Source organism: Corvus hawaiiensis, chromosome 6, assembly GCF_020740725.1.
Source record: "Corvus hawaiiensis isolate bCorHaw1 chromosome 6, bCorHaw1.pri.cur, whole genome shotgun sequence".
Classification (NCBI taxonomy): domain Eukaryota; kingdom Metazoa; phylum Chordata; class Aves; order Passeriformes; family Corvidae; genus Corvus; species Corvus hawaiiensis.
Genome location: NC_063218.1, coordinates 23,960,259 through 23,977,500, shown reverse-complemented (window position 1 = coordinate 23,977,500; position 17,242 = coordinate 23,960,259). Strand labels below are relative to the sequence as shown.

The following is a 17,242-nucleotide window of genomic DNA, read 5'->3' as shown; positions in this document are numbered from 1 at the left end:
ATCCATTAGCCCCATGGGGCTAGTCTGGGCAGCACTGGCAGCAGGTAATGGTGGTGAGATGCTGCTAGGTGCACAGGGAGGCACATACAAGCACATACAAACACACAAGCTCAACGTGGGCACACCTGGGAAGAGGCAGACTTCAGTGCCCTAGCTGAGCTGAACCATCGCTGCAGCTCTACTGCTGCCTGACAGCTGCTGGCTCCCTACTGAACTGCATCCCCCTGTGCGCGGCTGCTCCTGTAACCAGCTGGCTGAGCAGGGCCCCCCACGCTCCCCAGCCTACTTGCAGCAGTCCCCAGCAGAGTGGGAAATGCACAGCTGCGATGTGTACTCTCAGGTTCTTAAGGCGAGTACTGGGTAAAAGGAGCCAAAATAAGGCATGAAAATAAAGAGATAGCAAATTTAGCTTCCTATTTCACAGATCTCACCTCCACACCACATCCCTTGAGGCAGTTCTCAGAGGGACCCTTGGCACAGATGCCGGCTATGATAAGCCAGTTAATGATGAATTAAGTAGCTGTTCCAGGAATCAATCATCATTTAATTGCCCTGTCAAGCAAACACTCTGCCTTGCTTCCCGGGCTCATTAGCAGGTTGTGGCTGTGATGCATGTCCCCAGACTCCCGAGTGAGAAGGTTAGCCCACCCTGGCGGAAGGCTTTCCCTTTCAGGACAGCACCAGGGGAGGTCGGTGCCCTGAGGTACTGGTTGTACCATTGCACTGCCATGCCCTGGCTGGTCCGAGGGCAGGGGACAGTGTGAATGCCTGTTCCTGATCGAGCTGATGTTAAGCAGCACCATGGCCAGGTACAGCTGCCATAAGCCCCAGGACAGACGTGGACCCACTCCTGATGGAATAGGAAAGCATAGGAGATTTGTCTAGCACATGGCCCTGAGCCCAGACCCTCCTAGGAGCTCTCAGAAGGTGCTTTGGATCTTCTAAGCAGAGGCCCAAGTCCTGCCAGGACACAGTACCTCTGCCTCTGGGCAACCAAGCTTATGATTCTGCCCAAGAGAAAACCATCTCACAAAGGCTGCTGAGAAGCAAAGGCAGAGCTGCCTGGGCAGCTGTCATTTGGGGGGGAGGGGGGAGGAGGGGGGGGTGACAGAAGGGCTGTGAAAGCTCATGGACAATGTGTCTGGCAGGAGTGGACCAAGCCCTCTCTCAGCCACAGGAGCCTGTGCAGCAGTATGGACACCTGGCATGTCTCAGCCCTGCGCCCTGCAGGGTGAACCACAGCTCAAGGGGAGAAGGAAGTGCTTTCATCAGCACCACAGACACGATTGCAGAAAGCAGTTTTGCTCCAGCCAACACTCAAGCCCTCCCATCGGTGCTCGTCTCCACACCACTGCTTCTGTCTTGGGCACAGCACCAGCATGCAGATTGAGAGGCTGTTCATCCCTGGGGTATGACAAAGCCTTCACCAGTCCTGGGAAAGGTTGCTGTGGCACAACCATCAGGTGAGGTGGCCTTGGGGACGGAAAGGTCAGCGGGGTGATGTGAGGGAGGCAGGTCTCAATGTGGGGCAGGAAGGAAGGGTGGAGAGACATGACAGCCCCAATGGGGCTGGCAGAGATGGTACACAGAGAAACAAAAGAGCACAGTAGGGACAGCAGTGGGAAGGGAAATGGTGGGCAAGAAGCATGGGGCAGGGGAAGCACAGTGACATCTGAGCCAGAGAGCTGGACCCTGGCCACCGACATGGAGAAGGAAAGGACTATGAAGCTGCTGGAGGGGAAAGAGTTGGTGAGGACCAGGAGGGGAGGAAGAGGGTGACACAAAGCCTGTGGACTTGGATTAGAGGGAGGATAGCTGAGGCATTTGTGATGTAGAGAATCTGATTCACACCTTTGATGCAGCTGGTTTGATAGAGCTGGAAAGGAGTGAATAAAGTGCTTGTTCTGATCTCCTGACAGGTGGAAAGCCAGTACCAAAGGGCTACTGGCTCCAACAGAGACAAAATTGCTCTGAGAATTGGGATGTGATGGGCTGCTTTTCAAGGACCACAAGTCAAATTGGGCAATTTCCAGGTGGAAATCGAGTCTTTATTGTCTCTGATAAAAATGTTTCTCTGTGGCAGTGTTCTGACCCAGCCATGCTCAAAACTAAGGTGTTGCTCCTAATGCTAAGGAGCAGCAAATCCATCCCTGGGGGCTGTCAGGGAAGAGCCGGGCTGGTTTTGGAGCAGCCGTTCCAGGAACTCTACAGGGCTGGGGCTCTGCCACCGCCCTGTCCCCAGCGCCTGTGGCAGCAATCTGGACACACTGCCCGTGCGCATCACATCAACAGGGGAGCAGTGGAAACTCCATTGCCTCCGAGCAGGCATCCCCAGAGCACCCAGCTTCACACCGGCAGTGCCTGCACACAGGCGCCGGCAGGGTGTTCGTGGCTGCCGCGTCCCCCGCCCCGGCAGCGTCCGGCGCTCGCCAGGCGGCCGCCAGGTGTCCCCGGCGCTCCGCGCAGCGCCCGCCGCGCACAGCCCCGCACAGCTCCGCACAGCTCCGCACAGCCCCGCACCGCCCGAATAGCCCCGCACCGCCCCGCACAGCTCCGCACAGCTCCGCACAGCCCCGCACCGCCCCGCACAGCCCCGCACAGCTCCGCACAGCCCCGCACCGCTCCGCACCGCCCCGCACAGCTCCGCACAGCTCCGCACAGCCCGAACAGCCCCGCACCGCCCCGCACAGCCCCGCACCGCCCCGCACAGTCCGAACAGCCCCGCACCGCCCCGCACAGCCCCGCACAGCCCCGCACAGCCCCACACCGCTCCGCACCGCTCCGCACAGCCCCGCACCGCCCGAACAGCCCCGCACCGCTCCGCACAGCCCTGCACAGCCCCGCACAGCCCCGCACAGCCCGAATAGCCCCGCACCGCCCGAACAGTCCCGCACAGCCCGGCACCGCCTGAACCGCCCCGCACAGCCCCGCACAGCCCCGCACCGCCCCGCACTGCCCGAACAGCCCCGCACCGCTCCGGCCGTGGGGCCCGGCCGCTCCCCAACCCCGCCCGCCGCCGGCACTCGGAGCATCGCGGGGCCGGGACGGCGGCTGCGGGCAAAGCCTGGGCCCGGTGCCTGTATGTCCAGATCGCTGGGGACGGCTACGGCGCCCCAACACCCCATGGCTGGCGCTGGCTCCTCTAGTGGGAGCACGGCGTCGGCCCGGGGTCCGAGCTCACCGAGCCTGCCGGGTGCACCTCGCCGTGCCCCTCAGGCACGAGAGATACGGGAAGGGCTCACCGAGCTGGTGATGCGGGATGGAGGCAGCATGGATGGTGATGGAAATAAAGCACATGGTGGTGTGGGTGGCTAGGTGTAAAATTAGCAGATTTGGACTCTCTCGGCATTCCTTTTTTTCAGCAGGAAACGCAAACAAGTAAATAAGGTGGTTGTCGGAAGTTTCTGCAGGCTGTCCTGTGTACATGGGATCAAGGAGGAGAGGAGGCAGTGTAGGGGGGCTGCTCCCGAGACTGGCTCGGAGCTGGAGGGCAGCAGAGTGGCCGTGGGGTGCCCAACTGAGGCAGAGCAGACTGGGTGACCTGGCTGGCAGCACTGGGCCAGGGAAGTGCACCAGGAAAGGATCAGGGATGGGCAAGTTCGGGAAGTTCCAACAGCCACACTGGGACAAGTCCTCTCAGCCTCAGAGCACTCCTGATGGGTTTGCACCCAACCAACCAGCAGCCCTGCAGCACCTTCAACAAAAAGCCCCAGTGAGAGGCTTTAAAAGGGCACATGACGCCAAACAAAGCTGATGGATTGCTTTCACCAGAGGCTTCTTCACTTTCCTGTACAGGAACCCAGCAGGGTTGCTGGGAGGTAGTGGAGGTCAGGGCAATGACTCCCAGGCGTGGAGGCTTGCCGGGACAGTCAGCATCTCCATCCCTTTGAGGCATCAGCCAGTGAAGACAGCTTTGGAGGCTGTTGGGCTCTCACTGCTTATCTCAGCCAAAAAATATCAGTCCAGGGTCAGGGGAGACTAATTCCCCTGCCTGCTACAACACCTAAATCACTGTCCTGGAGAAACATGAGCTCGGACTGGGTCTGGGCTTCTACCTCCTCTTCCTCAGCTCAGGACCACCCTAAGGAAGTACCCTAAGGCCGCTCTCTGGGGCGAGGGGCATTGGCATCTTGCCCTCAATGTAGAAAACCTACTTAAAAACATTCATACATACAGAGCCACTGAGAACCAAACTCCCTGACACCTGGGCTCCAATGCTTCCAGCACAGAGGCAGCCCAACCCCTGTCCTGAGACCAGCCTCCTTGCTCGGAGTGGCCAAAGAGACAAAAAGTATCCCACTGGACTGCTCACAGAGGTCCTTCAAGATGTGTTTACTATCAAGACGTTCTCTCTGCCACTGGAAGATTCACAGAAGCTCTTGCTGGCAGACTGTAATTTTGCTCATGGCCCATTTTCCTCTGCTAATGGCTACAGTCCTTGATTTCACATCAGGTTTTCTCCATCACTATTTATACTCAGTATGGAAGTGAACACAGTGGTTATCCTAAATGGCTCCATGTTCTTCTCCAAGCAGGTACTTTCGTCCATACCCTTTTCTCCAGTCCCATCATCTCTACTTCAAGGCTCTTCTCCTGCCCATGAAGTCCCACAGGCCATTCATGGCTGCTGTTACCATGGGACCCTGCACCCTGTCCTCCCCACAGACCACTCTGAGAGCAGCAATACCCTGTGCTGGAGCAGACCTGTGCCTCATGCTCCCCTCCAGGACCAGCCCTGCTCCCCTTGGCCCTGCAGCCCAGCCTGGGACCATTTGCAGGTCTGCGCCCCAGGGATGATCTCCCTTCACCATCCGGGCACCCAGCACAGAAGTGGTCAGACAGGTGGGACTTGGCTTTCTTCCAGGTGAGAGACTTGCACCGTCAGAGACCAAAATGGGGACAGGGACATAGTGCTCAAGTTGGCAGCAGTTGTCGGGGTGACAGAAAGATGTCCTCCCCTTCACAGCTGTGGCTTGCTGATAGAACAGCTTAGCCACAGCACCTAACTCCATCCTCACATCTCCCTGAAAATCCCCCTCTTATCTATTGAAGCTGGCAATGTAAAGCGTCTGTTAAGGACTGCTCGTTTGTCTCTGTTTAAAACCTATCCATACTCAGACGATTCATTAGCACCCTGAAGGCTCGAGCATGCCAGCACCCTGCTTTCCCCACTGCCCTGTTTATTTTATCCATGTCTCCCTGCCTTCAGCTCAGGGCTATTTCCACCTTGCTTACTGTGTTCTGATTCTCCTGGGGATTCACAAGGTTCCTCTGTAGTTCAGATGTTTAACTCATCTGCCAATGATGTGCTCTCTCTTTAAAAATGAACTTATGCTGTGGAGATGACACCTCTCCAACTTACTTTTCCAAACCCTAAGTTTCCAAAACCAGTGTGTATTTATCAGCAGTAAGCTGATTTCCTGGTCCAGCAAATAAGTGGATTGCTGTCTTCCCATATGGCAAACCCCAGATAAACTTCAAGGTGTTAAAATTATTACTTGGGTCAAAAGGTGCAATCCAAACCAGATGTAGAGAGTCTCTTTCCTATTCCAAAATTCCATACTGCCAAAGAATACTCAAGTGGAGATGTGCCCTCTGAGTTGGAGGAGGGACAGTTCACACTCGTTTATTCTATCGTCGGGAATATGGTGAGAGGAAAGGCAACAGCTTCCCCCAGCCATCCCACAACCCTTGTCCATCCCACAGTATCAGACTCCAGGATCATGCAGAGGATAGTGCTAATTTTTTTTCCATATAGTATGGAAACAGCTGTTGCAAAACAATGCCACATTTTCTTTTCCCTGACCTTGCCAATTGCCTTGCAGAGGCGCCCTCTGGGCTGCTCCTTCATTTGCTGTATGGATGCTTTTCCTTTCTTCCTGGCCCATTTCTCTTCCCAGGCCATGTCACCACCTCCCTGGGACAGGACTCAGGTTGCTTCTTGCACCCATCCAGAGTCATAGTGTGTTGAAAGAAGCAGCTGTGTGCTGGGTGAGCTGCACTGTTGGTCCTGTGTGGGCTGAGCGAGGACATTCTGCTCATGGTGTTTCCCTCCCAGCATGTCCCTGTTGTGTGGGACAAGCCTCAGCATCACCCTTTTGTCCTCCCCTGCCACCATGGAAGTCATGGAGAGCAGGAAGGATTTGCAGAGAAACCTCTGCCCAGCTCAGGAGCAGCACCAGAGTGGCTGTCACACGTGGCATCAAATCTCTGATGTGCCTTGGGCCAATTTTTCACACCAGCTGTTGAGCTTCCAGACATACAGCCTGGGGACAAATCCTGTGACCAGCTCTGGTTTTCAAAGTGTACCTGAAGGGTTTTACTCCAAAAGGAAGCTGGTTTAAGTGACAGACCCAAAAAATACCGGGGATCATTGTAGCCTTCCCTTCCAGGTTGAGCAGTGTTTGGTTTGGTTTGCTGCCTTCTTCACTTGACAGAGAAAGAGCAACAGAAGGACAATTTGGAGGAAACCTGTAATGGATTATTTTTCCTTCTCTAGTGCTGTGCCATGGCCCTTCACTCAGAAAAGTCAATCATTTGCCCATCTCCATTTCGACAAATAGAGAAATTCTGTCTGAAAACCTTGCCTGAAATTACCACCCTGAAAGCAGCAATGGAGTTGCAGCTCCTGCAAGTGGTACCTGCCAATCACAGGCTCAGGTCGAGGGCTTTAGAAATTAGCCAGAAAAAGGGGGGCAGCAAGGGCAGAGCTTTGGATTACCTGGTGAAGTCAAAGATAGTCCTGGAAAGATGTGAGTACATCCTAACACAAGCAGAAGGCTGTGAGGGTGCCAGACAAACCAAAACGACTTGAAGTGCCCATGCCCATGCCAGGGGCCCACAGACTGCTCTGCCATAAGCTCCTGGGCTGGGCAGGATTGCCCCCTTTGGGGCTTGCTCCAGGGAGCTTGTAGGTGATAGAGGGGGATTTTAATGGCCAACTTTTTGCCAAGTACTTGGTCACTTCCCTGCAATTGATGGTGATGTCTGCAGGCTGGACTGAGGGCAGGAATGAGTTGGGTACCACGCAAAAGCAGGGATCTGCTGAACAAATTCACCGTGCTGGAGCTGCAGCAAATTACTCATTCTTTAATAATGGTGTTTATTACCTGCCTCTGATGGTGGTTCAGGGAGACGAACTGAAGTGGATTCAGGTCCCCAAAGCTTTAGCTCTGCCAGCCGCTTTTACAACACAAGAAACTTTTGCCAGAGAAATGCAGTCACTGCATTTTGACTTGGGTAATTTCTTCTCCTGACAATCTACAAAGTAACCAGCAACTATCCCTCAGAGACCAAAGCTATTTTTTTCCTTGCGTGTGGCAGGCAGGCTCAGACCCCACTTCTCTGGTTATCCCTGGTATTTATACAGCGCTACCTTCCTCCTGGGAAAAAGGTTTTTACTGGTGGCAGATCCCAAGCTAATGAAAAGGGAATTTATCTTTTTCAGAAGCAAAGGAAGCAGCCCAATAAAATGGGTTTTGGGAGAGCAGCATGGCTTTTGTGAAACCCGCAGCAGCTTCGGAGAAGGAATTACAAACAGGCACTGGGTAGAGACGGAAAGTGCTTCCCATTGAAACTCCTGAACGAGTGGCTTTTTCCACCAGACACAAAATGGGAGGGCATCCTCAGGGCTATAGGGAGATGGTGCTGCTCAGGGAAGCCGTGTCGTTGGCACAAGTCACGGCACCGTCAATAGCCAGATCTACCGAGGTCCCCGGACTGTTCCCCTGCCCAGCTGCATCCCGGGGATGCCCGGCAGTGGCGTGGCTGCCGCCGGCTGCTGAGGCTTCTCGGCAGAAGGAAAACCACCCCCAAACTTCAGCCGGCGGCTGAGCTGCCACCCGGGGAGGGAGTCCCGAAAGCAGGCTGGGTCCAAGGTGCCATTGCAATTGCTCCGACAGATCTGGCCTCCAAAACTTTGGTTGCAATCTTTACATTTTGGCCACGCCAGAGCCTCTGACGAGGCAATTTGTCCTGGTTTCTCCAGGTTGTAGCCTTTCATCTTTACGTCCCCCAGCGTATTTTCTGACTCCCCTGGGGCCAACTCAACCTCGGCGCGGGGCTGCCTTTCCCTGGGGACGTGCTGCCATCCCACTGGAGAAGCCTGGGGACGCTGGGGACGAGCTCCCGGACCCCCCGGGAACGCCGACCGCCCGGGCGCCAGCGGGGGTGCCCCCACCCGAGAGCTGTACGCGGGTCCTTACCTGCGTGTCGAGGAAGGGCTCACCCGCCAAGTTGGAGCACCGGCGGCAGGAGTGGAGAGGCGGCGGCTGGCATGACGGCGCCCGGCAGCGGCTCGGCGGCCCCGCCGCGGCCTGTGGCCGGGTGGGCTCCCGGCGGCCCTGCGGCGGGCCCGGCCGCGGCCGTGGGGAGCGGCGGGAGCGGCGGAGCCCCGGCCGGCGCCGGAGTGCGGCAGCGCAGAGCACCGCGCGGTGCCGGCGGGGAGCGGCGCAGCGCTCCGGCTGCGGCCGGACCGCGCTTCACCTCCGCGCCCGCAGAGCCGCGCTCGCCCGCTGCTGCGATCAGCGGCTCGAGGGCTGGCTAACGGGAGTCGTGCTGCGGCTCCCGACGTGACTGCTTCTCCCGCTGCTTCCGATAACACGGCACAAACTCTCTCCTTTCTCTTCGGATCGCTGCATTTCCCAGGGCACAGCCCTTCCCACTCCCCCAGCAAGGGAAAGACCCAGTGCCAGCGAGCAGAGTTTAAAGGAAAAGGATAAAAGCGATTTCTCGGTGCCCGAGCCGGTGCTGAGGGGACAGGTAGCCCGGCCTGAGCGCTGCACCCCAGGGACAGCCAGCTCGTTTGCTGGCTCAGTCGGGTATTTTTCTGCCCTGCTCCGTAAGGACCAGGGTGGAAGGCTGATCTGCCTCACACGTTTCTGGGCACCACTCCGACCAGCGGAGTTAACCCGGGTTTGCACCAGCACAGCAAGAGTCAACACCACAGCCCCAACAGCCCATTCTTCCTGCGCCCATTTCCCCCCCACGCCCCCAAATGTCCCGGGAAGCCCGTGATGCTCCCTCACGCTCCGGCAGCTCCCTGAGCCCTGCACCGATGCCCTGCTATTCCTAAACTCCCTAGATGTCCCCCTAATAGTTTTCCCCACCTCAGGAGCACCCAGCACCGAGACGACTGTTGGCAGATACACACGCGGCTGGAGCCTGGTCTAGCGACAGCGACCTGCTTGAGCGGCAGAGAGCTGCCTGCCTTCACCCATCCTCTGTGCTGCTTTGCCAGGAGCAGTCCGTGACAGGCAGACTCAGGTGCGACCCACAGCCACCCGTGTCCACCAGCAACACTACCCAGCTGTCACCCTCCGCAGCCCACACTGAGGCTTCCTGGGGACCACGCTGTGTCTTCTCGGTACAATGCGACTTTCTGAAGGTCCAGGCTTGTCTCTAACACCTCCCAGCTTCTTCCAGGAGCTGAACTGACAGCTGATGGGCTATGTACCAGGGCAGCTGGGTCTCAAGGTCCCATTACCAGAGGGGCTGGGGCACTGGCTAGGGAAGGAGATGGGCAGGGCAGCCTCCCCTCTGCTCCAGCTCTCAGATAGCTGCACATCTTTCCAGTAGCAGCAGAGACACCCTTTTGCAAAGCTAAAAGGGCTGAATTATGTGGGCTAAGAACAGGACTGAAGCGTGTGTGTTCCCCAATGAAGCAGTGACAGCTGGCCTGCTTTCCCTCCCTGGGGGTAATCTGTGTGTCCCACTGTTGGCAACTCCCAGCAGGTCTGGGGAAGATTTGAGCACAGAATGCCAGCCCTGGGTTGGGGGCCTCAGCAGGGAAGCTGTCTTTGAGGATGTCAGCCAGAGCACAAAGGCTGCTGCTATGAACAGAGAGATCTCCAGGGAAAACAGGTCCCTGTGGCCAGACACAGACAGCATAGCTTGAGGGGAATCTAAGAAGGAAATAGCTGTCCCTATGTCCCTAGGGAGTGGGACAGACAGGAAAGGGCTAGGGGTGCAGTAAAGGAAGTTTTGCATCTCTGCCATCCTAGGTTTGTCAATCCAGATTAGAAGAATCCTTTGGAAGCGGCCTCAGGATGTGACTTGGGACACAGGGACAGAGCAGATGACTTGTAGTGGTTCCTTCAGCCCTGAGAACTCCAACTCCAGCAAAGTCCCAGCAGGTGTGAAATAAAGCACTGGCTGTGTACACCTCAAGATACAGCGTGGCTGTGGGGTGAGCTGCAGCCCTGTGAGGAAGCAGAGGAGTCAGTGGGACTTGCTGTTGCATGGGTGGAAACAAACAGGTTTGGTGGCAATCGCCTTTCCCAAGTGAAAGTCCCCATAAGAGTCCTGCTCACGTCTTTGGGAGCTCATGGGGATGTGGTCACCACTGACTGCCTCATTCCCAGTCCTGCTGTTTGCCTCAGTTATGAGATCCCATGCAGCTGTGTCCAGCCAGCACGGGGTAATTAAAGGCAAAGAGGCCTCATTCCACAAGGACAGCCTCTTGGCAGGGATGGAGGGGCTGTGGAGGTGTAGGGAAGCAAGACAGGCTCAAAACACCATTTCTCCCTGTCCTGGGGGAGCATGAAAGAAAAACTCAGTTGCTGGATGAAGCATCTTCATCCGTGGCCTGCCGAGGCCCAGAAAACTTCCTTGGCTTTACCACATGCAGAAGGCTGGGAGCATGGAGCACAGCTCACAGAGGCAACACTGCCACCATGGTGTGCATGGTCACCTCCACCACAGCTGTCCCTGCTCATCTCCGGCCAGCTCCTTCCATCAGCCGGGGATGGCTGCTCCATCCTTCACCAGAGCCACACATATCCCTGGCTTAATGTCCAGGTGCAGCAATTGCCTGGTGGGGCAGAGGATTAGCCCTCACCAACTTTTACAGATATGCTGCTTAGCAGCAGAGCTGCAGCACCGTTTCTCCTGTTTTAACAATGAGAAGGTGACATTAGCATCCCAAATCAAAGCCTCTTCGACCTTGAGCGGCTCTGAGAGAAATGTATGATACACAGATATGTACATGCTTGTGGAGGTACAGCGAAAACCAGCCTAAGTGATGTGGTTTGGGGCTTTGCTTTTATAACAGCAGCCATTCAGTCCAGATTAGAGACGGGCAGTGTCCCTGGGAGGTGACATGAGGCAAAAGGCTGTGTGACCTAGAAGAGTCAGCAAGAGATAAAACACTTCTGGGGCACTGAGGATAAGCTGCCAGTTGGAAACTTTCCTGCCCAGAAAAAGGGACAGACTCTGAAGGGAATGTAGCAAAATGTACAGAACCTCCCACTCCACAGAAACTTCTTGTTGTATTTATGCATCCTCTGGGATGAATGAAATGAAAATGGATATCAAAACAGCCCTTTGCTCTCAGCTGCAAGGGGGACTCTGTTGAGAATCCATCCAGCAGAAGGAAATGACATCTCATTACATTAAATATTAGCTGATGCACTATCCCATTGGACTTGTTATACAATCCAAATGATGCACCTCTTAAAAAGTAATTAGAAAAAATGTTGCTGGAGACATAAAATACAAGAGGAAAAGGCTGTACTTGTGTTTCAGGCCTGCCTGGCATGGGAAGGTGGGGTTTTGTTTTGATTATGTTCTCTAAAACATTAAAATCTGCCTGCCAATACGTTCTGAGCTTCACATGCTTCATTTAACTACAGACATAGCAACAGATAAATATGCCATGACAAATTTGGTAACACTACTTTATTGACGGCCAAAAAAACCCCAGATCACTCAAGACTAAAAGCCTGAACTCCTGCCAAACAATCACAAGCAAAGTGCTGAGATGAGAGATTTCACGCCAGAAAGGGGCAGGCACTACTAAAATGCCCAATAGCTGGAAGGCCTCTGCAAAGGTGAGGGTTCAGCTGCAGAGCATCCTCAAAGAAACAGAAACAGAGAGTGAAAATACAATGAAAGGGAAACACACCACACCTGAGATGATTGGTCATTGCTGCTCAGGCGACTGCATCAGCAGGACCAGAGGACATCAGGAAGGACCCGCTTGTCAGAGGCACTCAGTGCACTTTGTGCCGGTGAGGTGTGCGGGGGATTTGAAGTACCTATTTATGATGGCTGAGGGGAGCACCAAGCAGATTAAAGTTATATTTGCAGCTATTAAAAATGATCAGATTAGTGAAATCTAGAATGGGAGAGAAGCTTCAGAGGGATGAGCCAAAGCTAATTAATTCGGCAGCGTGATGGGAGAAGAAATTAAGCGTGGACAAGGGGAAGGTAAAACATATTGGAAGGAAAAACTCCAATGCTTCATAATCACTAGTGATTTCTAAATTAACTGGAAGCATGAAGGCAAAAAAATTATGTGGGTGTATCTGTGGACAATAGAGCAAAAACCATCTGGTTAATGTACAGTGGTGAGGAAAAAAACCACGAACATGCTGTCAGATTGCTTTCATAGAAGGATACAGAAAATAATAAAAATATTACAGTACTGTGTTGGTAATGACTCAGCTGTTCTGGATAAATTGAGGTTTTTCAATTAGAAGACAGATCCAGATCATTTATTGTGAAAAATACAGTTAAAAAACCCCAAGTCTTCTGTAAAAGTGAAGCATTAAGCCCTGGAGGGCAGAATGAAGTTTTTTAAGTGTTTGTGAGGAAGTCTGGCCATTTAGAAGGCAGCAGTAAACAAGGCATAAGAGATGCAGTTCCCTTACGAAACATAGCACCCAGCATCAGATCTTGTCAGGACTCTGATATGATGTGATTAGCACCTGATAACACGGGTAACTCCAACTTTAAATGTAGATAAAGCCCCTGAGAAGGCTGTGTCTGCAATATATTTGAATAGCATCCTTCTGGAATTAGTGTCATTTTCCTCCTTCATAGCAAATGTTGTCTTCTGAGGAGGCTGGAGACTAAAATGCTTCAGTGCAGTAAAATCCACAGGGAATCCCTTCCTATCCCTCCCTTGCTCCCCATCACCCACGGCCCTGAGTGTCTCATGTACCCATGTCAAAGGGGGGGGCCTCCCACCCCTTGCCAGTGGTACTGCAGCAGTGTTCAGGTGTCAGGCACTTTTCTTTGGCACGCAATGGATGGAGGAAAGAGGTACTTTTGGAAAGCACCTGAATTCTGCAGTAATTAAGCTCCTAGTTGACATACTGTGAATAGACATTCAGTGTGACCTTTTCCTTACTTCAACTATGAAATCTTGCAGGATGCCTAAAGTATGTGGCAGAATCTCCAGCTCCTCACAGCGTAAGAAACTCCCATTCTCCTGGACAGTTGCCTTGGGAGGACAGGACATGGAGGTCATAAAGGAAAAGGGCAAGCCCTCATGAGGGCAAGAGACCTCCATGAATTCCAAATGTCCAGAGCTGATGCTCCTGGACCACAGCCAGCTGTGGTGTAGGCTGGGAGAGCAGGGGAGCAGTGTGGGATTTTCAAGGATATGAAGGGGGCAGGAGGGAGAAGGAGATGGTGTGTATGGGTGCAGTCACGTCATGTAGGGGATATGTTCAGGGAAATAGACATCTGGAGGACGAGTGGGATACGGAAGGGAACCCTATGTGCTGTCTAGCTGCTTTGCATTGCTCTGGAAAAGCAAAGCAGCTCTAAACCCAGAATAGCTGCTCCATATGCTTTGGCTGTTTTCGCCCGCAGCCAGAGCTTTGTGGTAAATCTGGCCATGAAAGATAACAGTCTCTTAAAAATGCTGAGCTGGTGGGACTACTTGTCTGCCATGGACGACCTCAGAACAGTCCTTCCAGCCTGATTCACTGTGGTTCTGCAACTGTTGAAGGTAAAACTCCGAGTTATGAAGAAAATCAAGGGGGGGAATCCAAACAGCCCCAAATCTGTACTCCCATGTAGCCTGTACCAAAAAAAAGCTCAGTGAACTTCAGCTGTAGAAATGTCTGAGAGGACAGGGCAGACTGTTTGAGGCCTGTCTGTGCACTTCTGCATCCTATTATCTTGAATTTAAGTCATAAACTGAAGACTTCACTTTGGCATAGTTCTTCCCAAGAATGGAAGTCTGTGACATGTGGTTGCCTGGCAAACCTTGCCCATCTCTGATTGCGAGAGAAGTGAGGTCAATGGCTGACAGACGTGATCCAGCCTTCCTGTTACCAGGGCTGGTTCTGCTGCTGGTACAGACAGCAGCCACTAGTCCCTAGGGCCTTGGAGGGCACAGAGCAAATAGCAGGATTGAGCCATGTTTTGAGATGAGGTGATAAGGAGAAAACTCCTCATGTTCCATAGCTGGCTTTGAGCCAACACAGTTCAATCCTGCTCTCTCACAAGGGCCTGGACTGTGGTGTTTCACTTCATTAAAGATTCTTCTACTTACTATCTTTTTTTCTGTTCCCTCTCATTTTTCAGAGTTGTCCCGCTCTGCCCAAAAAAAGCCACGTTAGGCGAGGACGTGTCCCAGCCTGTGCGTGTGGGGACATGGACAGTCGCAGCAGCTGGGGGCTCTCAGACTGTCTCTGTGCTGTGGTGTGGTGGCAGAAGGTTTAAGTCCAACCCCAGGAAATACAGCTGCTACCTGAGGTGACCATCACTTGCATGATAGCAGGTCTCCCACTGACTAATTGCTGAATAAACCCTCTTTAGAGGCTGGCAGAGTGATCCCTGGGGACCTCCTTATTCAGCTATTAGCAGGAGGCAATGCCTCTGGAAATGAAGCTTTACCAGGCTGCTGAAGCCCCAGATGAAAGGCAGGCAGCAGGGTTAGGATGAGGACATCAGCAAGCAGCTGTGTGAGCACCACGGGGACCTTCCCCATTTGTGCTCAGTCCCTTGCTGGCTCAGAGGGGCAGCGGTGGGCTGCATCCCTGTCTTTGGGATCCTGCAGTCTCCTGCAGACCCTTTAGCATCCCTCTGCCCTCCCCTGGGGGCTTGTACTCAACTTCTGAGCAGTTGAGGGCACCCTCCATGGCTGCAGTGGGGAGTGGACCTTGCACCAGGGCAGCCTCCTGATGTAACCCCCTGCACACAGATCTGCACATCTCTTGGTTTCTCCTTGTTTCCTCATTTCTGGTATCAAATCTCTGAGAAACTGACTCCGAACATATTAAGGAAATTCAACTTGTCAAACAGGAACAGAAGAACTTTGCCCCCCAAACCCTTAAAAAGTATTGAAATTCACTCGAATAAGCAAAAAAAAAAAGACGGAGCTGTCACACATGAGGCACATGAATCATCTTCAGGGAGGAAAGCAATTCTGGCGATGTCTGGGCTTGAAGTAACTGTAGTTAACATTATAATGACTCATACCACATATGCGTCATATTGCTTTTCATTAAGAGCAGCATTCTGATGTCCTGTGACTAACTGGAAGCTGGAATTGTGCTCCCAAAGCCTTGGGATGGGAACTTGTCTTGCTCATAAGTGCTGTCTTAGTGTCAGAGGCATTATCAGCCTTCAAATATTAAAATAATAATAATAATAATGATAATGATAATAACAATAATATTAATAATAACAACAGCAGCAATAATTCTCAGATCAAGAACTTCATTCAAATGAACAAATGAGATGGGCTTTGGAGATGTCATCCCCAAGAGTGCCATGATTTTAATAGGGAGAAAATGGATAAATTGAGGGCAGGCACCTCCAGAGAGGCCATTCTTCTGCTCTCAGCTCTTTAATGTCAAACCAGGTTCTTCAGCCCATTCCCGATCTTTAGACAAGGTCAAAATTTCCATTTTTGTCTCTCCACAAAAAGACTTTGGATTCCTTTTCTATAGCCCTATGACCCTTTCAGCACCCTCCCAACAAATTATTTGATGTGCAAATCCGTGCTAGTCAGGCATGGACATCAGCTCCTGCGGGCCAAACCACTCAGCCAACATCAACTAGATCAGCCCGTGTGTCACCAAGCCTCTGTTTGTCTGTACTTGCCAGGGGCCAGAGCTAGCGCTGACCCTTCACCCTGTGAAACAGGGTTCTGGAGGCTGGAGGAGTTTGGAGTGTCAGAGGTGAAGGGGTAATGTTGCATAAGAGATGAAATACAAAGTTGTATGAATTGGGGGCAACAAATGCAGGGGATTAAGGGAACGAACTAGTGGCAACTCACTGAGGACAACCTCAATTCTTTGAGGGCAGAAGCTGCAGTTTTTGTGGTCTCAGTCCATTACACTTGGCCAGGGGAAGTGTCAAGGCTCTGGGATGATGTCAGCTCCTCTGGTCAGGCCAGCCTTCTCCAGCATTTAAGCCTTGCTGTTGCCCCATGAGGTCAGTCAGGCTGTTTTGGGGGCTGCTTGCGGTCTGTTGGGTGGGTCTGGAGGATAGTGAGCACACCCAAGGCAATGCTAATGGACCATTGCTTCTGTTCCAATGACAAAATGCTCAAATTATATCAAAATTTGATGAGTGGTAGGAGAAATTTGACAGGAAATGGGAGGTAAAGGTGAGGAGATCCCCAGGAACAACCTGTCACAGGGAAAAATGGGAGAGATGTAACTCTGGGATATGAGCCAAGGATGCATTGAGCTGCCAGGGGAACAGTTTCAGGCTCCTACGCCACAGCTATGTTTTGGTGGTAGCATAACTGCACTTCCCAGAGGGGTGCCATGGGCTTTGAAGCACAACTGATGTCACTTGTTGGCCACGGTTGCCTTGTTTTTGTGCTGGTAGAGCTACGACACCCATCCAGGGATGAAGTCCTCTGTGGGGGATTACAATGAGCAGTCCTAAAGTGAAGCGACTGCTGGAGCCTGCAGAAGGTCACTGGCTGGACACCGCAAGAGGTTGTTCAGAAACCTCTGTGTAGCTGGGAAGCACCCTTCCTTCTCAGACCTGCCCTGAGAGAAGGCTTTGAAGAGATGGGTGAGAAACCCTGGTGTGGAGCAGTGGCAGATGTGCCACAGCAAGATGGACTTCCTATGGATGTCTGTGGAGTCTCGTGTTCTCAGGGCAATGGCTCCTCCAGGCTCTGGGCCCTGCTAAATCTTGTGCTGTCAGCTTAAAACCACTTTTCATAACCAAATTGTCCTCCAGCATAATGAAAACTTCGAATCTGGGTGGGAGCAGAGTAGCTGAGGGCTATGCTGGAGTTACTGTATCGAACTGCAGGAAGAGAAAAAATACAATCTGGAAGATACCTGCGGTGCTAAACACACTTTACCCTGCTATCTGAAGAAACAGATCAGCCAAAAAACTTATTATCAAACTTTACAAAGTATACCACCTATGGGCTGAAGGAAGCAAGAGAAAGTTCATCTCAAAGGGAAATATTTATACAAAATTGATGAACTACAAAAATAAGTGCTTACATTTGAATCACTGCAGCAGGACAAGG

General features: G+C 52.8%; 1 protein-coding gene across 6 annotated transcripts in view; it reads right to left on the bottom strand.

Moving 5' to 3' along the window:
- Positions 1-9,259, bottom strand: part of SYNDIG1L (synapse differentiation inducing 1 like) — a 23,889-nt gene extending 14,630 nt beyond the window's left edge. For 2 of the 6 annotated variants that reach the window (XM_048307749.1, XM_048307744.1), the window contains exon 1: positions 3,243-3,287. In XM_048307749.1, the coding sequence (XP_048163706.1) occupies positions 3,243-3,272 (30 nt within the window). In that variant the 5' untranslated portion in view covers positions 3,273-3,287. The other 4 variants (XM_048307746.1, XM_048307745.1, XM_048307747.1 and 1 more) reach the window with 4 other exon arrangements.
- Positions 9,260-17,242: the final 7,983 nt, after the last annotated feature.